General features: G+C 36.8%; 1 protein-coding gene across 6 annotated transcripts in view; it reads right to left on the bottom strand.

Moving 5' to 3' along the window:
• The window catches only part of TMTC2 (transmembrane O-mannosyltransferase targeting cadherins 2), a 663,780-nt gene that overhangs the window by 401,513 nt on the left and 235,986 nt on the right, over window positions 1-26,281 (bottom strand). For all 6 annotated transcript variants that reach the window (XR_014017153.1, XR_014017154.1, XM_081250397.1 and 3 more), the window contains one exon: window positions 20,981-21,095. Coding sequence is in view for 4 of the 6 variants with exons in the window: in XM_081250397.1 (XP_081106523.1) it covers window positions 20,981-21,095 (115 nt within the window). In the remaining 2 variants the exon portion in view is untranslated. The remainder of the gene's footprint in view (window positions 1-20,980; window positions 21,096-26,281) is intronic.

Genomic DNA, 26,281 nt, shown 5'->3' on the forward strand with positions numbered 1-26,281 from the left:
GGGAAGGCAAGCATGCAGGGAATGGAGTTCCAGACAGATCAGGCCACCATGCTTATGAAAACTCAAAGTTACAGAGGATAGCATTTTAATCTACCAGTAGCAGTAATGGCAAGCTTCATGGAAATTAAATGATGATCTATGTTAGAAGCCTTCTGGAAACTGAAAAGCTAAAACAACTTAAAATTAAGATTATATTATTGAGAATATTTCAGAAATAAGTTGTTTGGTTATTCCCTGGGCAAAAATTCTTAGTCATCAACATAAATCAGATAGCTTAATGTTTACAGGCAATGGTTCACAAAATAATTGATAAACCCTAAGGTCCAAATACTAACAAAAACATCATGTTCATGTTAAATTGAGACTTTTTTCTGAATTTTATTTTGTTTGATTATCCTTTAACACATGTAGGTACTCTGAAACTAAGATTTCTTTCCTCAGAGATAAGACATTATATGTTTTAGATGTTCAATGTTTTCCTAAGGTATTCATGCCTCTGAAATTTCCCAACTGAAATTAATTGGCATTGGCTTGGCATCATATTCAAACTTTGCATTAATTCAAATTTAATAATTGATTTTGCTAATTTAGCTAATGACTCTAATAATGAGATTTTATATAATTTAATTGTGAAATGGCATTACAGTTGCATTTCTTCTGTTTTTCCAAGATTAATGCCTAGTTTTAGTCTATGTTCATAGTAGGATATTTGGAAACATAAATCGTTAATCTCTATTATCAGACAGAAGTGATAATTAACAGCATGTCAAACTCATAACACACAAATGCCCCCAAATCTTGCTTGATAAAATAGGTATCAGGCAAAAATCTCAAGTGACTATCCCAGCAGTAAATGGAATGAAACTCAAAGTCCTTTTTAAAAACAGAAGCTGTAAGTAAAACGAATAAATTACTACTACTTGAATCAACTGCAGTAATGCCAAGGTTTAGGGTGACACAAGAGCTTAGAAATTAAGTACCTAATATGCAGAAGCCACTGAATATATACAAAGAACCAGAATCAATCAGCACAGGAGTCTTGGTCATGTGACTAAATTCTATCCAATGAAATGAAAGCACAGTAGCCAGAGGACCTCTAGGAAAAGTCCTCAAAGAGGAGGGAGCATGTTCTCCCTTACCCTTCCTTTGTCCTGCTGACTATAGGTGGAGGCCCAGTTCTGAGGATGGTAGAGAAAAGCCCTGTTCTGAAGATGGTAGAGAGCAAACTGAAAGGAGCCCAGGAAACTGAGCCCTTTATAAAAATTTCCCATGACCCTGGGACTGCACACCTCTGGACTTCTCTGTACAGAGAATACAAGTTTAATTAGTTTAAGCTAATGCTGTTTGGGATTTCTTATCACTTACTTTCTTATCTCTTCTCTACCGATAAAAAAGCACATGTAAATGACCCAATTTCATTCCTTTTTATGGCCGAGTAATATTCCATTGGGTCATTTGTAGAGATGTGCATGGATCTAGAGACTGTCATACAGAGTGAAGTAGGTCAGAAAGAGAAAAACAAATATCGTGTATTAATGCATGTATGTGGAACCTAGAAAAATGGTACAGATGAACCGGTTTGCAGGGCAGAAATAGAGACACAGATGTAGAGAACAAACATATGGACACCAAGGGGGGAAAGTGGCAGGGGTGGTGGTGTGATGAATTGGGAGATTGGGATTGACATATATACATTAATATGTATAAAATGGATAACTAATAAGAAGCTGCTGTATAAAAAAATTAATAAAATAAAAATTTAAAATTAAAAAATATATATATATATAAATTTAAAAATATATAAATATATACATAATATATATAAAAATAAAAATATATATTATATAATATACATGCATATATAATATATATATATATAATTATATATAATTAAAAAATATATATAAAAGCACATGCATTGTTTAGTTTTTCTTTTGTTTTTTTGAAAACTAAAATATGTAATATCAAGTATGGCTCTTATAGAGAATTTTAAGGAAAACTTCTATTAATTATATTTGAATGAATACAAAGTATGTGTTGTCTGGTTTTGAGTGATAACCAGATGACGCAATTTGCCAAGTATGAAATTTGCAATTAAAATATTCAATTAAACTTATATAATTTTAGAGTGTAATAGGGGCATGAAATTGGAACTCTTAAATTAAATGTCTAGACATCAGAGTGGTCAGAGTTATCACTCTTTGCCCAAAAGAGTGATGACATTAGTAGCATTTTTTAATATAAAAGCATTTTAGTTAATCCTCTCAATCCTCAAATAACTAGAAAGAAGCAGATTCATAGGAATTATCACATGAAATAGAAATAGGTAGGATTTTAATCTCAGAAAAAAGATATAAGTGAGATATAAGTGATTGAATTTGAGTTTCATGGGAGATCCCAGAGACAAAGTTATATAAATTTTCTGGTCTCACATGGCACATCTATGGCTTTCAGGTCACCCTAGGATAATAGATTTTGTATTTGAGGACCACGCAAAAGAATTCTCTCTACTCATATATTTTTTCTCAAATCATAAACTCAACTTTCCTTCTCTCCTTTTCTTTTAGTTAAACTAGAAAAGCACTAAGAGAGAAAGGGAATATAAATAGTTAACTTTTTACTTAAAGCACACAATTTTAATTTATTAGAATAATAATATGTGTGTTACAAAAAGCATAATTTAATTGGATACTAATTTTAAACTACTGCTAAGTTATTATACATGATAATTATATACTGTATGTACTCTGAGCGAAATAAAAAGATGTCACTTCTTGAAAAGGTTAAATCCCACTGAGCTGAGTAATGAGCAAGTTGTTTCCCCGCTCCATACTTTTATTGCATGAAGAAGAATGGAAATGGAGATGGAGCAAAAGACAACAATCATGTGACGTGAACTAGACAGATGCGCACACATGATTCTATTACATAGCTCCCCAAAGCTGAAACCCGTTTCACTGGTTATGACTTCTAAGTATCACAGAACTGCCAAGTAATACAGTTTCAGAAAATACAGTTAAGCCTCCTCTCTGGTATCTTTCTTTTGACACAGACCTGTTTATTTGTTCTAAATTGGATTTGGTTTAGACTTTGACAACTGAATGAAGTACAGTAATGACATGCTATTTCATAAAGATGATTATTTTTTATTCTAACCTATCAAATATGGGGCAGTAGGCATCCAATCAAAAAACTGTTTTTATATTTCCAACACATTACTAAAAACCTCATCAATTCATATTAGGGGGAAAAAGAACAAGTTGTAGCTTTTATATTTTAAAATTAGTTTTTGCTCAGGGTCTAAAGAAAGAGAAATGTATCCTCACTATAGTACCATGTCTGAAAAATAAATGAAGACTCAGTTAAATGGAGCATTCATTACGAAGATACTTCTTCTGAGTTAGAGCCTGGACTATGACATCTAAATAAGCCTTTATCCCATGTAAGTCCACTTCTACTCTGTAACAGGTCCTGAACAAAATGCTTCATGATTATTATCTTATGTAATTCTCTCAATAAACTTATAAAGGTATAATCCCCATTTTACAAATAAGGAGCCCCAAAATCAGAATGGCTACTCAAATCCACATAGCTAATTTTGTTGGATCTGGGATACACAGACTACATTGTATATTAATATATGAATAATTCACTTTATACCTGTCTTCCGAATATATAATTACGGCTATATTTTCCTCTACATGTCATACAATAATAATAGGTGTGAATATACTTTCCTAGTTAAAAAACAGTACTTAATAGGAAGAAAGAGAATTAACACTCGATGTGTGTTTTCCATATTATTTCTTTTCATAATTAAAATTAGCAATTTCAAATATTATTACTTTTTACTTTAGAGATATAAAAACATCAGAGATAGAAATTAAACAACTTGCCCATGATAACACAACTGGAAAGTCTTAAGATGAGACTCAAATTCAGAGCTGCCAGGCTTCAAGTCACATGTCTTTCCATGTCTTTCCCATATTAGTCCACTGGGAATGTGTACCTGTTCTTAGTTTAAGCATTTATAATTGCCCTCTCTCTCCTGCTCATACACCCAGTGCTTTTCCATTTTCGGTATCAACAAACTTCTCTTCTCTCTTTCTGTATTTATACATGCCCATCCCAATACATAAACATCTTGGATTTGCTTCAAAGGTGGGTAAACTACAGCCTCCAATGCCAAGTCAACTTCACCAAGAAATGCATCATAACCAATATACTTGGTGTGATAGTTAATTTTATGTGTCAATTTCATTGGATCATAGGATACCCAGAACACTAGTTAAACATTATTTCTGAGTATGTCTGTGGGGATGTTTCAGGAAGATTAGTATTGTATTCAGCAGACGAAGTAAAGCATATTGCCTTTCCCATTGTAGGTGGGCATCATCCAATCTGTCGAGGGTCTGAATAGAACAAAAAAGAGAATAGGAAGATTTCTTTCTCTCTGTCTCAGCTGGGACACTGATCTGCCCTCAGTAATCCTGGTTCTCAGGCTTACAGACTCAGACTGAAATTTACACCAGGCTCTTGGTCTTTGAGTCACACCAGCATCCTTCCTGGGCCTCCAGCTTGCAGAGGGCAGATCATGAGACTTTTCAACCTTCATAATTTCATAAATCAATGACTTACAATAAATCTCTTTACTATATACATACATACACACACACACACACACACACACACAATCGGTTCTGTTTCTCTGGAGACTCTGATTAATGCAACTTATAAAGGGGTTTCCCTGAGTTATTCTTGCGCTCAAGACCTACTTCTCTTAATGGAAAAGTTTACCAGTGAGTGTAAGCAATATCCTCACACAAGAGAACTGTGAGCTGTTAGAAACTGAATGAAATTAACAGCTAACAAACTCTTTAGCTTTTATTATTACACAATTATATCAAGTTTCCAGGAACTTTGTTTAATCCTTGCTACAACATTAGGTGATATCAGAGCCCAATTTTGCAGGTGAAGAATAAGGATTAAGCAATTTGACCAAGTGCAGGACCAATAATTGGGAGATCTGAATCCAAGTCTGTTTAATGCCAAAACCCATGCCCTTAATATTTCACAACGCTGCCTCCATGGTGTGAAATTTTTTAAAAAATGAAACTTTTCCCTTTTCCCCACTCCTTTTCTCCCCACAAAAACAAATGTTATTCAGGTAGGTCTACATATATTTTCTGGGACCATAGTCAAATCTCTTTCAAATATGTCCTCATTCTCTAAGAGAATTCTGTGATTTAAAACAAGCAAAATTAAGATCTAAAGCATACCTAACACAAATTAAAGGCATTGACCACCAGTGATGGAACTTTAAACCTATATACAGATTGCTTTTATTCTTTGCTATTTACAGGGGCTATCCAAAATCGATGACTAATTATTATGTCATTTTTTGAAGGAGAGACATTTATCAGTTGGATGGTGTACAATCACTGTGGAGGAACCCCAAGCTGGGATACAGGAGTAGGCCAAAGCTTGACCTGCTCAGTAAAAGTCAATGTAATTAGACTTTTGATTTGTTCATTCATTCATTCAAAATATATTTTGAAAGTGCCATTATAGAGATTTTAATGACTGGCAGAAAAGAGAGATAATTTAAAAAGCAGGAACAAAGTTGTGTACAGGGTACCATGATACAGTCTGATGTACTGTGGAAGTCCACAGAAGGAAACCTAACTTAAAACTAGTTTGTTCAGGCACTGGGAAAAAAAAAAAAAAAAAAAACGAACATTTGTGAATTCCACAGGAATCAACACACTCAAAAAAATATTACCAAAAAAGAAAAAAAATCAGGGCCTGATTCCATCATAGATATGGTTATAATTTGGGTTAGAGATGCTCCCATGGGCACACAGTGATTTAGTGCAATGCACTCACTTTTAACATAAATGTTCAACAAAGTGGGTGTTTTCTTTGTCCCTTAACAGCAGGTCTCTAACAAAAGTCTGCTGTTGAAGCAATAAATTATGAAAGAGGAAAAGGTATCATGTATCTCACAGACCAGCAGGAATAGGTGTTAGGTCAAACCAGCAGTTTCTAACTTAAGAACAGGCATGAGCAGTTCCAAAAATGAGTCTTAGTCTATCTCTTTTGGCCTGGAATAGATTTTACAACCTAGAAACAATTCACTCATGGGCTTATCCTGCAGTACTTGAAGAATTGAAAGAAAACACCATTTATAACAATGTTCCTAAAACTGTCCTTCCAGGTTTAATTTTGGTGCTGAGAAGAGATGTCCCTTCACCCAACTCAAGGGTCAAGAGAGCAAGGATCTATTCGTGTCAGGAGGCATCCTTTACAGGTCCTAGCAGTGGGAACCAGAGGCAAATTAGTGGCTGGAGACAAGGAATAAGAGCTGGCGGAGTGCCAGAAGATTTGAACGGAATGACGGCAAGTTGGGGATTGAGGTGCTCAAGGAAGAGAAAAATGGGTGAATACTTTCAGCCATTTTGGGTGAATGGGTGAATACCATGGGTGAATACCACTTGCTTTTTAGTTTCTAATCTTTTCTGTTGACTCCACCCTCGTATTTTATAAAGGTACTGACCCTTCCCAGAGAAACTTCTCACCTCTGATTGCTTCCCATTACTTTTTTTAGAACAGAGTCTAGAAATTGGCCAGCTTGTTCATCTTTCCTCGATGTCAGTTGTTGCTTTTGATTACAGTTCCACTCTCTTCTTCAACCCTAAGTTTCAGGAGACTGAGTACTCATTTGGCATCCCAGGTCTGCACCCACCCCGAAATCTGGTCTTTGAGGAGTTAGAGGATTTTCTCTAATTTTTCTGAATTAGGCAAAGATACAGGGGATACACACGTGCGCACACACACACGCACACACACACACACACACAGAGTCATTAAAACGAAAAACCAAAGGCTATTCACAGAATATAAATGGCGTTCAAAATTGGACTACCTTTAGACTTCAGGACAGCTCAGATTAATCCCCTAACTTGAAATTTCTATTCTCTAAGAAAGTGTCTGCCTGTCATTTTCTGAGTCTGATGATGAGATGTGGTTACACAGACCAGGTTGGATCTTCTCTAGATGATTGGTGAGTGTTTCCTCATAGTGTTCTCCTTATTATCAGAACTGCAAGATGGGATCACTCCTCCTTCTTGCCATTCATCCAACCCCTATCCAGTCATTTCCAACTACAAGGGTGCCTGGGGCAAAGTCAACTTAGGGGCACTGTAATTGCAAGCAATGGAGGAGTAAAGAGAAAGGGCATCCTTCGGTCTCTGATTCTACAGAGGTAAACAGGGGCGGAGGAAGAAAGAAAAAGCAGGGAGGCAAGTCTCTGAAATAATCCTTGATGCACTCTTCACACACAAAGAGCTTAAGGAAAATGGATGTACCTAATCATGGAAAGCACATATAAATATACATACAACATATATTTATCGAGCTTGTTTCTGTGAGCTAAGCACTGTGCTAGGCACTTAGGAGACATATATATAAACCCTGTCTTCAAGGAGCTTACAGGTTAGCAATATACAAAATAAACTATACATTTGTATTTATTTTAATACCATTATATAGAGCTAAACAGGAAATTATAAAGTTCACTAGAAGGTGATAAATGTGATGTAAAAAAAAGGAATTAAGTAAAGGAGAACAGGAGTGTGAGAGCAGTGGAGGGGCTGCAGTTTAAATAGCACATCTGGGGAGCCCCATGCAACTGTTTGGAGCGAAGAATTGAAAGGAGGGATATGAGATATAATTTAGCCACAGTAATAATTTAGTACATATTTATATGAATAACGTATAAGAGAAAAATAAGCAGCAGATGACAAGATATTAATTTTTAAAATTCATCATCATCTGAATACCCAGGTGGCCTCCAACTTCAATTATACTTTAAGCAACTTCTCCAAAACACAGGCAAAATCAGTTACGTTTTGTGTAAGAGAAAAAATAAATTAAATGGAAGACAATATTACTGTATTTCCTGGTGTATCTAGGAAATAATTCTTAAGTCATAGTAATTGGAAATCTGCAGAGGACTGATTGGAACTACTCAAATAACAAATTTACATCTGTTCATGTTTTTCAGGAGTAGAGGAAAAAAGACACTTTTTTTTTTCATAGTGCAAAACCTCCTTCTGAGAAAACTGAAATTAATTTATTTGAAATTCTGCTGCCTATTAGCCTGCACTTTCCATATGAACATCATTTTAGGAAGAACAACAAAAATGCTTCTGGCCATTTGAGCAACTTTCAATCAGTTTTAAAGTTAAGCCAAACAAAAGGCATGAAAACAGGATGCAATTATGAATTTCTTAATAAACCTCTTTTATATGCTTTCTAATACATGTCTTCAAATTTACCTGCAGTGCTCTGGATAAAAATGACTATGAAATTAAAGGCCATTTTAATGAGATTTCAGAAAAATGTCTTTCATCATTTTTCCAACATGGAAAATAGTTAAACTCTCTCTATACAGTTAATCTTGAATGAGTATTTCTACATGGAAAAGCATGACCCATACAATGCCATTTTAAAACTACATTTATAATAGAAAACCTATAACACAAACAAGCTTAGGAATGACTTAATCTCCTTCTTTCTCTTTGCCAGGCTCCAATTTCTAAAAGGATTCTGATTTCCCTCAATTTTACTTTGGGTTGCAATGGGGAGGGCAAAGTTTAACGGTTAGTTCCAGCAAGCAATCCTAGACACCAGTACCACAATGTGTAGTTTCCATTGCTATAAAAGAAATGAGTGTGAAATAATAAGTGGTTTAATTCACTTCTATCCAAAAGAACTTGTTAGTACCAAGAAGGTGTCAAGGACTTCACTATGTGCTAGAAATAAAGACATAAGTAAATTACATCCCCAGTCCCTAAGGAGCTCCTAGTGTGAATTTCAATTCTTTGGTCATCGTGTCCATGGATTTCATAGGATAAAATTATTCTCTAGGATATCTTGTAGCTTTGTGATAGCAAAATGTTATTCTCTACTACATTCAGGAGAAGTGAATAATATTTCCAAGTTTCTAGACCCATGATTGATGCCACTATGTTTTTTCCCCCACAGGGACACAAAAACCTCATAGAAATACTTAACTTCTCTATAGTACATGATCTTTGGCCATTTTCTCCCTTCTTACTGTCCTATCCATCAGCTTCAATGGCATCAAAGTACCCTGGGCTTCTTGCCTCCTCCTTGAGCACACTTTATGGTTCCACTTGCTCTACCAAGCTCCTTCAATATTGGTATTTCCCAGGATTCCATCCATGGTCCTTCTTTCCTTTATCCTTATACATATTACATACACACACACACACACAATTATTGACAGTCAGTTTCAATTTACACACTTAGATAATTACTCCAAAATGCACATCCTCTACCTCAGAATGCTCTCACGAGTGGTAGAAACACGTTCTAGTTGCTTACTGGATGCCCAATAGTCATCTGAAACTTACGTAGCCAAAACTGTACAATTTTCCCCCTAAACAACCTTGTTCATTTGTCTTTCAAGTGTGATTCCTCTTGTCTTTCTTATTCTTCCTTTTTCTCCAGCCTGAGTTAAGTCCCTGCCTTCTCATAATAATACAAGCATCTCTCCCTTAGAAGAGAGATTACTTTATTACTAAACATATATATATATATGTGTATATATATATATATATATATATATATATATTTCTTTTTTTTTTTTTTTTTTTTTGCGCTACACAGGCCTCTCACTGTTGTGGCCTCTCCTGTTGCGGAGCACAGGCTCTGGATGCACAGGCTCAGTGGCCACGGCTCACGGGCCCAGCAGATCCGTGGCATGTGGGATCTTCCCGGATCGGGGCATGAACCCGTGTCTCCTGCATCAGCAAGTGGACTCTCAACCACTGCACCACCAGGGAAGCCCTACTTAACATATTTTTAAATCCAAACTTCAAGCTACTTGAGGGCAGAAACTATACTTTCTTTGTCAGCTTATTCCTACCATCTAATAGAATATCTGTCACTCTGAAGGCACTAATATTTGTTGAATGAATTAATGAATCCTTATTTCCAATACAGGAACTTACAAATGTGTTCATATGTACAAATGTACTCAGAAAGTATAATCAGTATTAATCAAACTTTATAATTAGTCATTACATCTCATAAATGGGTGAAAATTAGTGATGTTTGATGTAGGTGTTATCAGCATTGGGGATTTTAGAGTTGCAAGAAAACAGATTTCACCTTGAAAGCTAAACTGTAAAATCAACTCACAATGAATCAGAGAACCAGTGTTCAAAAAATGAACTGTGGAAAGAAGATAGCCATGAAGCTAGCAGGTATGAAGCGCTTACTTGTTTAACTATGTTAACACAACCACTGAGTACAAAATGTAAAAGTCTGCATGAAAGAGAAGTGGTGTGACTTGGAAGAAAGGTCTGCAAATGGGGATTTACAGAGGCAAATGCCAATAGCACTTATTCCAGCACTTTCCAAGGAAGGAAGAGCTTCAGCCAAGAGGTTTCATAGCATCAGGCTGTCTTAGACTAATGTCATTATAAATTAATCCATCCAATACTCTTTAGCCTGATGTTCTTATAAATTGAATGTTTTTAACACATGGATACATATGCTTACCGAACAGACTTATGACTCTCATGCAGATTTGACTGGACTCTGAGTCCTTCTAGCACCTGTGATAGTACAGTGGGGGAAATCCCATGAAAACACTACTACCACAGGGGAACTCTGTCACTCTACTCTGTGTTTTTATTATATAAGTAGGTTGCTCTGGGACTGATCACCCCAGGCAAGTAAGGACCCCACGCACCTAAACTGATTGTTTCTTCTCTCAAACTACTTGCAAAAACTCACTAGATATTTGAATGCTGTAAAATGAGCCTTCATGTTACCTACAATTTGTAATTTGAACTAATAATTACATATGATGCTTTACACTATAAAACTTGCAATAAAAATCTTTCATCGGGGGCTTCCCTGGTGGCGCAGTGGTTGAGAGTCTGCCTGCCGATGCAGGGGACACGGGTTCCTGCCCCGGTCCGGGAAGATCCCACGTGCCGCAGAGTGGCTGGGCCCGTGAGCCATGGCCGCTGAGCCTGCACGTCTGGAGCCTGTGCTCCGCAACGGGAGAGGCCACAACAGTGAGAGGCCAGCGTACCGTAAAAAAAAAAAAAAAAAAAAACTTTTCATCTTGTGCTTTTTTTAAAATTGACCTGGATGTGTTATTAAATTATTTCTGACTTCCTCTTTACATCCTACAGATGTCCAGGTCATCATATATTAATGCTCTTGCCTTAATCTATCTTGGCATTTTGACAAGACAGGCTTGGCCAAATTTCTAGAATATAGTGTAGCATGGCCAAAACTCAAGAATGGATAATTTAATGCTAAAATATACTCAAGAATTCACATTGTTCAAATGCATATAAATGGTTGATGAAATCATTAAGCATGGTTAATTTGCCCTAGTTTCAAATAATCACTAATTTTTACTTTTGAAAATATTCCCAATAAAGGCTACACTTATATACTTAGTTCATCCACTTTTCCTTTAGACATGGTAATGTTACAGGAAGCCTACAAATTAGAACTGAAAATTACTAAAAGACACATTTAAATAATGTGTTTCTATAAAGAGAAATGAGTTGCATAGCCACTTATACATCTCAAGTAGGATTTTAAAGGGACTATTACTATTTTAAGAACCATGAAGCATCACAGTTTTAATAAATCAGAATAGAAGTATAGGCTTCATTATTTACTATTTAATTTTTTTCTGATTAACAAATGAAAATGTAAGAATGTGTTGTGCTGAATCATCCCTTGGCTGGTTATCCAATTATGTAACATCCATTATCTTCTCTTACCAATTCTGAAAAACAGTTTTCAATATGTTTGTAACAAAGAAAATATTTTGGGTTTGGTGGGAGAAAGGGAAAGAGAACACAAGTCTTGATACCAGATGATATATTCCAGAATCCTTATCCCACATCCTTATCCCACATTTTCTTGTTTCAAAAAAAGAGAAAAATCTCAAATAAACAACCTAACCTTATACCTAAAGCTATTAGAGAAAGAAGAACAAAAAAGCCCCAAAGTTAACAGAGGGAAAGAAATTATAAAGATTAGATCAGAAATAAATTAAAAAGAAATGAAGGAAACAATAGCAAAGATCAATAAAACTAAAAGCTGGTTCTTTGAGAAGATAAACAAAATTGATAAACCATTAGCCAGACTCATCAAGAAAAAAATGGAGAAGATTCAAGTCAACAGAATTAGAAATGAAAAAGGAGAAGTAAAAACTGATACTGCAGAAATATAAAGGATCATGAGAGATTACTACAAGCAGCTATAAGTGAATAAAATGGACAACCTGGATGAAATGGACAAATTCTTAGAAAAACACAACCTTCAGAGACTGAATCAGGAAGAAATAGAAAATATAAACAGACCAATCACAAGCACTGAAATTGAAACTATGATTAAAAATCTTCCAACAAACAAAAGCCCAGGACCAGATGGCTTCACAGAAGAATTCTATCAAACATTTAGACAAGAGCTAACACCTATGCTTCTAAAATTCTTCCAAAATATAGCAGAGGGAGGAACACTCCCAAACTCATTCTATGAAGCCACCATCATCCTGATACCAAAACCAGACAGAGATACTAAAAAAAAAGAGAATTACAGCCCAATATCACTGAATATAGATGCAAAAATCCTCAACAAAATACTAGCAAACAGAATCCAAGAACACATTAAAAGGATCATACCCCATGATCAATTGGGATTTATCTCAGGGATGCAAGGATCCTTCAATATATGCAAATCAATCAATGTGATACACCATATTAACAAACTGAAGAATAAAAACCATATGATCATCTCAATAGATGCAGAAAAAGCTTTTGAGAAATTCAACACCATTTATGATAAAAACTCTCCAGAAAGTAGGCATAGATGGAACCTACCTCAACTTTAATAAAGGCAATATATGACAAACCCACAGACAACACTGTTCTCAATGGTGAAAAACTGAAACTATTTCCTCTAAGATAGGAACAAGACAAGTTTGCCCACTCTCACCACTATTATTCAACATAGTTCTGGAATTTTTAGCCATAGCAATCAAAGAAGAAAAAGAAATAAACGGAATCCAAACTGGAAAAGAAGAAGTAAAATTGTCACTGTTGCAGATGACATGATACTAATACATAGAGAATCCTAAAGATGCTACCAGAAAACTACTAGAGCTAATCAATGAATTTGGTAAACTAATAGGATACAAAATTAATGCACAGAAATCTCTGGCATTCCTATACAATAATGATGAAAAACTTGAAAGAGAAATTAAGGAAACACTACCATTTACCACTGTAACAAAAAGAATAAAATATCTAGGAATAAACCTACCTAAGGAGACAAAAGACCTATATGCAGAAAACTATAAGACACTGCTGAAAGAAATTAAAGATGATACCAACAGATGGAGAGATATATCATGTTCTTGGATTGGAAGAATAACTATTGTGAAAATGACTCTACTACCCAAAGCAATCTACAGATTCAATGCAATCCCTATCAAACTACCAATGGCATTTTTCACAGAACTGGAACAAAAAATTGCACAGTTTGTATGGAAACACAAATGACTCCGAATAGCCAAAGCAGTCTTGAGAAAGAAAAATGGAGCTGGAGGAATCAGGCTCCTGGACTTCAAACTATACCACAAAGCTACAGTAATCAAGACAGTATGGTACTGGCAGAAAAACAGAAATATAGACCAATGGAACAGGATAGAAAGCCCAGAGATAAACCCACACAAAAATGGTTGCCTTATCTTTGATAAAGGAGGCAAGAGAATACAGTGGAGAAAAGATAGCCTCTTTAATAAGTGGTGCTGAGATAACTGGACAGCTACATGTAGAAGAATGAAATTAGAACACTTCCTAACACCTTATATAAAAATAAACTCAAAATGGATTAAAGACCTTAATGTAAGGCGAGACACTGTAAAACTCTCAGAGGAAAACATAGGCAGAACACTCTATGACATAAATCACAGCAAGATCTTTTTTCACCCACCTCTAGAGAAATGGAAATAAAAACAAAAATAAACAAATGGGACCTAATGAAACTTAAAAGCTTTTGCACAGCAAAGGAAACCATAAAAAAGATGAAGAGACAATGGGAGAAAATATTTGCAAACAAATCAACTGACAAAGGATTAATCTCCAAAATATACAAGCAGCTCATGCAGCTCAATATCATAAAAACAAACAACCCAATACAAAAATGGGTAGAAGACCTAAATAGACATTTCTCCAAAGAAGATATACAGATTGCCAACAAATACATGAAAAGATGCTTAATATCACTAATCATTAGAGAAATGGAATTCAAAACTAGAAACAAAATTGAGTTATTTGTAGTGAGGTGGATGGACCTAGAGTCCATCACACAGAGTGAAGTAAGTCAGAAAGAGAAAAACAAATACTGTATGCTAACACATATACATGGAATCTGAAAAAAAATTTTTTTAATGGTTCTGCTGAACCTAAGGGCAGGACAGGAATAAAGACACAGATGTTGAGAATGGACTTAAGGACATGGGGTGGGGGAAGGGTAAGCTGGGACAAAGTGAGAGAGTAGCACTGACATGTATACACTACCAAATGTAAAACAGATAGCTAGTGGGAAGCAGCCGCATTGCACAGGGAGATCAGCTCGGTGCTTTGAGACCACCTAGAGGAGTAGGATAAGGAGGGTGAGAGGGAGACGCAAGAGGGAGGGGATATGGGGATATACATATGCATATAGCTGATTCACTTTGTTATACAGTGGAAACTAACAGAACACTGTAAAGCAATTATACTCCAATAAAGATGTTAAAAAAAAAAGAATAAATGAACCTCAAATATGTGAGGCCTTTTTGAACCAAAATACAGTATTTTCAACATGGGAAATTTAAAAATTGAAATAAATGTAGAAATACACATATCTAGAAGGGAAACTTGAAGAGTATAACAATGTCAGTTTACCTCACTTGAACATATAGTCACTGGAAAACCAACTAAAAGCCCAGACTTCTAAGGCAATTTAACAAGGCTATGATCATGTTCATATTAAAGACAAAACACAGAGGAATAATCAAGAATTGCTCGAAAATAAATAGGAAGAATGGGAAACTTGCCTTAAAATATAAAATATACTAGAAGTTACAGTAAATAAAACAAATTGTTCTTGGTGTGGGTTACCAAAAGACCAAAATAAAGCCCATGACAATGACTCCAGGGTTATATACAAACTTGGCCTAGGTGAGAAGCATTCAATAAATTATTATGGGGACATTAGTTTTCATTTTGGAAAAAAATATACCTTAATACAAAAAATAATATATCCAGGGTGGACTAAGTACCTAAAGAAAAAAACCAAAATTAATTATAAAACTATTCAAAAAATGGACAATAACTTTTAAAAATATTAGCCTATGAATGGTTTTCATAGAGACACAAAATTACAGAGGTTTTAAAGGAAAGGGTCTGTGGATTTTTTAATATATATATATATATATATATATATATATATATATAGAGAGAGAGAGAGAGAGAGAGAGAGAGATTCAAGTTATATACAATAACGATTATCATAAGAAAAGTAAAAATACAAGCAAAAACTAGGAGAAAATACCTGCAGAAAAGATGTTTGTGTTATACATGTAAGTGCAGCAGAGGGACCCATTTTCACCTTAAACCCCACAAACCAACAAGAAAAACTTCTCAATAAAGAACTAGGCAAGAAACCTGAACAATTAATTCCCAGGAAAATTACAAAGAGCTAATAAATAAAATAAACTCCACTGGTAATTACGGAAACATGGTTTTGAAGCAACATAGCTTTGAAAACACTCCACTGGACATTTATTAATGCTGTCTGTGTAACAGTCCCAATTGAAACAGTGTCATGTTAATGAAAGCAGAGAGGGTCATGAAAATTATGACACATTTGTATATACATCCAGAAGTTAAAAAATCACTGGTGATGCACATACACAGGGGAACAAGTTAAAAGTATGCTTGTGTAACTACATGTTGTAACTACATATAGAAATGCTCATGAAAAAAGTGAAAAGATATACACTAGAGGAGGGAAAAAGATGTGTAAGGAATGCAATAATAATTTTTATGCTTTACTGCTTATTCTGCAGTACTGCTTCAATGTTTTCAACAAGATTCTATTTGAGTACAAATTAAGCGGTAGGGCTTCCCTGGTGGCACAGTGATTGAGAGTCCGCCTGCCGATGCAGGGGACACGGGTTTGTGCCCCGGTCCGGGAAGATCCCACATGCCGCGGAGCGGCTGGTCCCGTGAGCCATGGCCGCTGAGCCTGCGCATCCGGAGCCTGTGCTCCACAACGGGAGAGGCCGCAACAGTGAGAGGCTTGCATACAGCAAAAAAATAATAATAATAAAAAAAAATTAAGTGGTAAAAATGATCAATTAAAACAAAATGAAAGTATGTAATAAGTGTTAGGCTTTGCTCTTGCCATGTGAACAGGTAGGTAGGTACCTGCAAGCTGTCTCACCTCCTTCCAGGAATCACTAAAGGGCCAGATGAGTTGTGTATCCAGATCTCTGGTGACCCCAAGCCAATAGAATTCCACCAAAATCTCTCAGTCACTTGATATCACACATGACAAGCACCTCCTGGCCCTCCTGTTTGATAGCCTTTCCTGAATTGTCTATTTTGGGAGACAAGTCTGCTTACCTGGTATCCTTTGAACACCTCCCTCCATCCTTAATACACATACATACACACATCCATGGAACTTGGCAGGAAACCCTGCCCTGAACTCTAGCCTTTTGGCCAAGGGTTACTTTCCCCCTCATTTCTACAGACCTCACTTCCACAGGCTTCTCATGCCTTGTTTTCAACGGGGATTCAAGGAATGGCTCAGCCCCATTATCAGATAGTCCCGCCACTTCCATTCTGTAATCTCTGATCCTTCTAACCTCTCAAGGGTCCTCAAAAGCTGGTCCTGAACCAACAAAAAAATCTCTCATTAGAACTAGATCTGTGGTGACAACTCTGCACCCCACATTCCCTCACTGCTCTATCCTCCTATATTACTTCTTTGGAAGACGTAGTTCTCGGCATCATGAGATATATAAACTTGTTGAAATTCTAGGCAAATTTTTAGCTTCCTCAATCCCCACCCCCCCGTTAAAAATTCATGTGCTTGACATTGTGCTTGGTACTGGGGATAGATAGAATGGTACCACTATGTGTCACTCTGCCTCTTAAAATGAAGCTCCCAATAGGCAGCTATTGGTTGAATTATGTCTCTCCCAAAAAAGGTATGTTGAAGTTGTAACCCCCCATACCTTAGAATATGTCCTTTCTTGGAAAAAGGATCACTGCAGATGTAATGTGATAACAAGGGTGGGCCCCTAATCTAATATGACTGGTATCCAGATAAGAGGATGTGAAGGAAAAGTTACACAGGGAGATCGTCATGTGATGACAAAGGCAGAGACTGGGGTCATGCAGCTGCAAGCCAAGGAACTCCGAAGAATGCCAGCAAACCACAGGAAAGAGGCAAGGAAGGATTCCCCTAAAGGTTTCAGAGGGAGCTTGCCCTGTGGACACCTTCATTGTGAACTGCTAGCCTCCAGAACTGTGTCGTAATAAATTTCTATTATTTTAAACCACCTAATTTGCAGTACTTTGTTACGGAAACTAATACACAAACCAAAGCTAACACAAATGTCTTTGTTTCTGAAACTTCAAGATAACAACTCTAGACAATAACAACTCCAGAATTGTTTAATGACAATGATCAACATATACTTACACAATTCAAAGAATGTGGCTAATACCCATTACTAATCTTACCACTTATAGTGACAAATGGAATCTCCTCTGCTCTGATATGAATTTCATAATTCATTTATAAAAGCAACAAATATAGCTAGAACTCCTGTAGATATGGAGAGATATAATGACCAATAAGAAACTGCCACTACTTCATGAAGCTGAATATGAATGGTAATGACCATTGTACTTCAATATTAAATATGGTATTTCTATAACTTTAGAGAGGTAATCTTTATGCTGTAGAAGTATTTATTTATTCCTAGTTTATTTATGTCTTATTCTCTGAGGCAGATGTTGATCAAAAGCCTTCCTGGCACTTCTAGAAAAGATCATAATTGTTTTCCTCTTCTGACTTTTTAAATTGAAAGAGTACAGCAATTGAATTGTGGTATTGAACACTCCACTATAAAACTTAGAGTAAATCTCATCTGATAGTGGTGTTTTAATCTTTAATATGCTGCTGCATCCACTATATTAATTTTAAGATATGTCTACATTTATATTCATAAGTCTATTGGCCTGTTTTGTTTCTGTTATTTGTTCTTGCTTGTTTGCTTTTTGTTTTGTTTTTTGAGTTTTGTTGTTGTCGCTATTCTCTTTTGTGTTTTGGTTTTAAATATCAGACCTTTTGCTATCAGTTTTATCTAGCTTCACAAAAATAAGTGAGAAGTGTAACTAATGCAAGAAATACCATTTGATTAATGACTTGACAGAACTTACTTGTGAAATGCCTTAACTTGGTTCCTTGGAGAGAAAATTCTTTAATATGGTTTTCAAATTTTTCCAAGGTTTTTGATTCAGATTGCCTACTTCTTCTTGGGCTAATGTTAATCATTTATATTTTCCCAGAAAAGTATTCATATTACTAAGATTTTCATATACATAACTAACATTTTGTTATTTTAAGCTTCCATACATCTGGATGCAGGCCCTTTCTCATTCTCAGTATTATATTGTATATTTGAGATTTTCTATTTTGTCCATTACCTTTGCCATATATTGTTGATCTTTTAAAGAACAAGCTCTTACATTTATTCATTACTTCCCATTGTTTCTCCATACTCTACTTCATTAACATTTTCTTTTTACTTCCCTTAAATTTATTAGTTTATTGTATTGCTCCTTTCCTAGCTTCTCAGATTAGATGATTACTTAGATGCTTACAGAACAAAAATGACAACTAACTTATGGTGGCAAAACCTCTATTATCCACAGAAATAATCCCCTCTGTTATGTAAGATAATCAAGAATTGATTAAACCACATTACATTTATCATCTGCATTCCGAAATCTAATGCCTAATGAAATATTCAATGCTCTATTGAATTCCTTGTTTAGGTGGCAATTGGAACAGACTGACTTGGACAAATCTATAACAGTGAAAGAACAGAGCATTTTTCAGACGAGAAATCAATTGTATTTCAAATGGCAGTGAGTGGTGCAGTTAAAAGGTTGAAAGTCGACTATGTATTTATAAGATTTGACACTGTAAATCACTGAGTGGTGGTCCATCTGCTTTGTTCCTGAAAATTTATTATACCTGAAAAGAGAAACCAACATCATAAGGCAGATCTGTTAAACCTGGTCTTAAAATTACTTATGGGAACTACTGAATTTTAATAAATTTGATAATATGAATAAAAGGTTAAATATAAGGCTATGCAATAAATGTACTACATCTATTGCTATTAAGAGTAGAATTGGGGCTTCCCCGGTGGCGCAGTGGTTGAGAGTACGTCTGCCGATGCAGGGCACGCGGGTTCGTGCCCCGGTCCGGGAGGATCCCACGTGCCGCGGAGCGGCTGGGCCCGTGGGCTGTGGCTGCTGGGCCTGCGCGTCCGGAGCCTGTGCTCCACAACGGGAGAGGCCACAACAGTGAGAGGCCCGCGTAATGCAAAAAAAAAAAAAAAAAAAGAAGAAGCTGACAAATTAGTTTAATATTGTCAATATTACATAGCAGCCATCAAACACAAGCAGTAGACATCTTATATGCCTGGTCCCTTCCTACAGGGAACTGGTCCTCCTCCTTTCTATTCCAACCCCAGAGGCACTGTCAATGGAGGGCTCTTATAGCCCCAGACACACGGCCCAAAGTTTCATTTAAGAAACGATCCATGATCCCGGAAAGGTTGGTCAGAGATCTTTTTCCAGGATTAATAGAGATACCAAGACAACTCCTTCAGAGACTGAGAAGAGTCTATATGCATAAAGATGCATGAGTCATTTCATTAACTTAGAGTCTCACAGAGAAAGGAGTGAACCCCAAAGAAACCAAAGACACAAAATGGAGACAAATACCCGAAACATAATAAAACACCTGGATCTAATTGTGCCTTCATCTAGTCAACCCCAGGAATTTTCAGTTATGGGGGCTAATAAATTCTCTTTTGTGTTTAAGCAAGTTTAGACTAGGTTTCTATTACTAATAAATAAAAGAGTGTCATAAATACAAGAGACAGAAAAAGGATTTGTTTAATTTGCATTTATCCACTCACATCTAACTGCACCCCCTGGGGCTTTCCATTCAAATAACAGAACAGATTTTTCCCCAGGGATTTTTCTAACCCAGCATACACAGGCATTCTAAATTATCCCATTATCCCAACCTAATTGTCACTACTGTTGGAGGAGGGGATGGAAAAATAAAAGAAAAACATTATCTTATTTGATAACTCCCCAGGTTTAGTACATGTTCTATATATACTTTGACACCAGCAATTCTTTAACAGAGGATAAAATCTATTATTAAAAATCAAGATATCAGTTACATAGAGTATCATACATAGCAGCCTTATTTTATGAGCCCAACCAAGTACTAATGATGTGAACTTAAAAAAAAAAAAAAAAGCTAAAAGCATTTAAACCAATTTTTATGTTATATGGCATAGTACTTCAAAAAAAAAAAAAAACCTCAGCTATATTATATCAATACACATGAATGTCAATGATGTGGCCCAAAACAGAGATCACAAATACCATCCATTTACTGATCTCAGAGGCATGATTCATGAAAAGACTATTTCAGAATATCAGCTACCATCATCTCCATTTCCAGCAGTTAAATCAACAGCCCCTCTCGCCACATGTTTCAAAGATGAACCAAACCAGAGAAAGCAACGCATACTCACAAATTATAAAGCATGTCAGCCATGTTGCTTCGGTAATACAAAGCATTTCTATAGGCGCTTTCAGCTTCAGAAATTTTGCTCTGACTCTTGAGAACATTTCCAAGGTTACCCCATGCTGCCAAAAAGAGAAAGAAGTATTCAGGCTGAGTGTCATTCCAATTATATATGACATAATATCAGGCCATCATGAAGTACCACAATGAGAGAAAAAAACTCTCATAAAACATTTTTAAGAAAGCAAATTTATTTCCTTTATACTCCAACATTTCATCAAACTAGGGGATTAAATACAATGAAAGCCTAAAACAAAAATATGTCTCAAAGCTGATATACACATACAGTTCATCATAAGGCCAAGAACTATGTTATCTTAAGATCACCTACAAAGACTTGAGGCTCTTTCAAATCCTGGTAGGGGTCTTCGTGGACTGAAATTATTGTATACTTACTAAACCAGAAACTGTAAGAAATCATCTTAAAATAAAGACTTCATTCAAATACAAAAATACTGATAAATGACATAGAAGAACTGGGAATAAAAAAGAAGATAACTAAGTAGATCAAAGCTATAAAAAGGCTTAATAGTCATCAGAATGTATCAGTAAACACCATGCTTCTTAAAACAGTTAAGTATATATGGTTTATTCACATATAATGTTCTTTTATACCCTTCCTGTTAATAAATTCATACATGGTAAAAATCAGTAACAGTGTTTTCACACATAGTCACACTTAAAAATGGACATTTCCTGTATACCCTTTATGTTTCACTCTAAATAATCATGATTTCTCAATATTATAAGACACCCCATTAACAGCTGCCCACACAGCATGGCTCTCAAACAGACCTATCCCTCAAACTTGGGTGCTTCTCGTCTTCTTTCTTTCCCATAAGGAGATGGGGTGTCGGGTCCTGAAATCAGTCCCTCCCAACTAGAAGATGAGGATAAGAAGGCTCATGTGTGCCAAGATCTATTTATTTGGGTAATTAATAGCTGTATATGAAGAATGAAACGGGTTTTGAGATATCACTTTTTAATGCATAAAAATGTGTAGCCTCTTTCAATCCCAAATTTGCTCATGTGCCCTGTAATTTAACACTCTGTGCCTCTGTTTACTCATTTGTAATATGGGGGAGAATAATATCTCCTGGGTTTGTTGACAGGATTAAATGAGTTTGTATATGTAGGGTGTTTAAGACTGGTGCCTGCCATGTGGCAAATACTCAATAAATATTTTCACACCAAGTTTCATCTTTCACTGCAAACCAACATTCACATGCTACGAATAGGCCTTGGCACTATGAGTCCATAGAAAATTGAATCCTTATCTTTTTGAAAGATAAAAGTTAAAAAAATACAAAGTATGAAAAACATATAGTAAAATAAATTATGATTATCTTCAAATTAAATAGGCAAAACACCATATGTATTTTATATCCAACCCCCCATCCCACCACCAACATAACAAAGCATGGCTCAATGGAAACTTCTAATAGCCAGGCTGTTTTTCAACCCACCTCACCTCTCCCAAAGTTTTGCTTTGATTGTGGCATTAGTAAATGAAAATATATTTACACTGGAATCACTCCAGAGCAATGCATCCAACTAGTAATTTAAGCACCTGGAAAACATCATTATAATGCTATTCCATCTTACCCATAGTCTTTGAACACAGATGATGAAAAAAATTTATAGCAGGAAATTATTTTGAATATTAAGGCATATTTCCAGAGAAACTGATTGACATTTTTTCAAGTACTATAGCCCAATTAATAGTTAATAGTCAACAAATAATTATGTCTAGAATATACATTTACTCATTTGGTTAGTGGTTCATTTATTAATTCATAAACATATTTGTTTATTAAGCACCTATTTTGTGCCAGAAACATTATTGGGGGCTGGCACAACTGTACATCCATACAAGTTCTCACCCACTCGCAGCTTATGTTTGAAGTGGGGAGTGGAGTGGAGTGGGGATGGGAGGACCACACAATAGAAGAAATGAATTAACTTCAGGTGATAAGTGCTACAAACAATATAAAACAAAGTAAGATGGAGGGAATTAGGCTAATTTAAACAGGGATATCTTAGAAATAGGGAAATGGGTGTGATCTCTAAAAACTGAGGATAAGGAAGTAGTCTTGCAAAGACCAGCGATTCCAGGTAGGGGGAAAAGTAAGAGCAAAGAATCTAAAATGCCTTCCGCAGGGAAAGGCAGCAGAGGAGATGGTTATTTCAAAGTAAGACTACAACTTATAAATTAAAAATCATCAGTAAAGTTATCTGTGGCAAAGCCACAGCATGTTACTAAGTTTCTTTCGTCCAAACAGAAATCACTCACGTATTTATGATTAAGTCATTGCCCTAGGTACTACAAAAAGGAGAAAATTCCCAAATTACGTACGTATTTTTTAAACAATTTTAATTGCTTATGGATGAAAGAGGTAGTAGTCAGGAGAGAAGAAAGAAAGGGTAGACTTTGATGTCCTGAACTCATCTGACACTCACCAACAGGCCATTCTGTTCTCCTGTTGTACATATACAACAGGAAAACAGCTGGAGACAAGGTTACTTTGAGACAATGGTAAATGATACCAAGCAAGATCACTTCATAATTTTACTAAACACAAAAAAGAAAAAGGCCACTGTACCACCCACAAAACAGCAAACAACCCCCTCACTTGCTAAACAAATGACTTCTTTAACTAGGCATAGATAGAATTGTCCCAGCATCCGATCTAGAGGACTCCCCTGTTTCCTTAGACCCTTTCGAAACCAAATCACCCAACCAAAATCCAAATCCAATGACAGGACATATAATGAGATTCCCCAGGACCCCAATGGTGCAGTGTTCCTTCAGTGCAAGGAGTACTTAAGCCAAATTCCTTACTACCAGTGTGTTCCTGCTGGTCTCTGCCTGAAAGGCACCAACATAGAGGATTTCATCACATTCAAATATGAAAACAATTCTTCTTCAAAATCCCTTCTTCCTAATTGCTCTTTAGTACTGTGTTTACCAAAAGAGAGTTTAGGTTTTTAAGTAAGAGCTGACAAGACTAAGCCTAAAATTTTTGCCTACTTTTTTTTTATTGTTACTATTCCATACTTTTTTTTTTTTTTTTTTTTTTTTTGCGGTACGCGGGCCTCGCACTGTTGCGGCCTCTCCCGTTGCGGAGCACAGGCTCCAGACACACAGACTCAGCGGCCACGGCTCATGGGCCCAGCCGCTCCGCGGCATGTGGGATCTTCCCAGACCGGGACACGAACCCGTGTCCCCTGCATCGGCAGGCGGACTCTCAATCACTGCGCCACCAGGGAAGCCCTATTCCATACTTTTAAATTTAAATACTATTGATTTTTGCTTCAATGCTACCAGAACCCAATGCTAACCTAAAGATTACTTCTAAAAATATAAAGCTACCCTACAGAATATAACCTAAAATTAAAAATCCTGTTAGTAGTCAACTAAATAGTAACTTTTCACAAAAGTTGTTCATGTTTCAGTGATAAAACAAAAAGGAGGAAAAAAAAAACATTGTTGACATATAAACCAGTTAAAATCTAGCTTTTACAGATATATTATAGTTTAAAGGAAAATACATTAAAATAAACTATAAAAAGTACATCTTAAAAGGGCTAATGTGATGATATCAAATCTATATAATTAACCTATAGAATTAATCAGTGTAGCTTTAGGGTTTTTTTTTTTTTCCTACTACTTGACAAATTTGATCATATCAACCAAGTCAACGGTTTTATATCAGATCAATTTTTACACCTAGCTGGTGTGATGACTTGAAAGTATCCAAACCAAAACTCAAAAAATATGGAGAAATATTCCAAGGCTCACGGATGGGACAATTTAACACTATAAAGATGTCAATTCTCCCAAAATTAATCTATAAATTCTATATAATTCCAATCAATATTTTAGCATAATTTATTAACAAACTCAAAAAATGTATTCTAATAACAATAATAGAAGAGAAAAATGAAACTGGGTCTTTATAGCATATTCACCATATACAAAGGTAAACTCCAGATGGTTTTAAAAGATAAATGTGAAAAAGTAAAGCTAACAGGGGAGAGGAGGAGAAGATGGCGGAAGAGTAAGACGCGGAGATCACCTTCCTCCCCACAGATACACCAGAAATACATCTACACGTGGAACAGCTCCTACAGAACACCTACTGAACGCTGGCAGAAGACCTCAGACCTCCCAAAAGGCAAGAAACACCCCACGTACCTAGGTAGGGCAAAAGAGAAAAGAATAAACAGAGACAAAAGGATAGGGACGGGACCTGCACCAGTGGGAGGGAGCTGTGAAGGAGGAAAGGTTTCCACACACTAGGAAGCCACTTCGCGGGCGGAGACTGCGGGTGGCAGAGGGGGGAAGCTTCGGAGCCACGGAGGAGGGCGCAGCAACAGGGGTGCGGAGGGCAAAGTGGAGAGATTCCCGCACAGAGGATCGGTGCCGACCAGCACTCACCAGCACGAGAGGCTTGTCTGCTCACCCGCCGGGGCGGGCGGGGCTGGGAGTTGAGGCTCGGGCTTCGGTTGGATCCCAGGGAGAGGACTGGGGTTGGCGGCATGAACACAGCCTGAAGGGGTTAGTGCGCCACAGCTAGCCTGGAGGGAGTCCGGGAAAAAGTCTGGAGCTGCTGAAGAGGCAAGAGACTTTTTCTTGCCTCTTTGTTTCCTGGTGCACGAGGAGAGTAGATTCAGAGCGCCGCTTAAAGGAGCTCCAGAGACGGGCGCGAGTCGCAGCTATAAGGGCGGACCCCAGAGACGGGCATGAGACGCTAAGGCTGCTGCTGCCGCCGCCAAGAAGCCTGTGTGCGAGCACAGGTCACTATCCACACTCCCCTTCCTGGGAGCCTGTGCAGTCTGCCACTGCCGGGGTCCCGGGATCCAGGGACAACTTCCCCGGGATAACGCAGGCGCGCCTCGTGCTGCTGCAACATCACACCGGCCTCTGCCGCCGCACGCTCACCCCGCCTCCGTGCCCCTCCCACCACCCCCCACACCCCCGGCCTGAGTGAGTCAGAGCCCCTTAAGCAGCTGCTGCTTTAACCCCATCCTGTGTGAGAGAAGAACAGACGCCCTCCAGCGACCTACACACAGAGGCGGGGCCAAATCCAAAGCTGAGACCCGGGAGCTGTGGGAACAAAGAAGAGAAAGGGAAATCTCTCCCAGCAGCCTCAGAAGCAGCGGATTAAAGCTCCACAATCAACTTGATGTACCCTGCATCTGTAGAATACATGAATAGACAACAAATCATCCCAAATTGAGGAGT

Source organism: Mesoplodon bidens, assembly GCF_964165515.1.
Source record: "Mesoplodon bidens genome assembly, chromosome: 11".
NCBI classification, from domain to species: Eukaryota; Metazoa; Chordata; class Mammalia; order Artiodactyla; family Ziphiidae; genus Mesoplodon; species Mesoplodon bidens.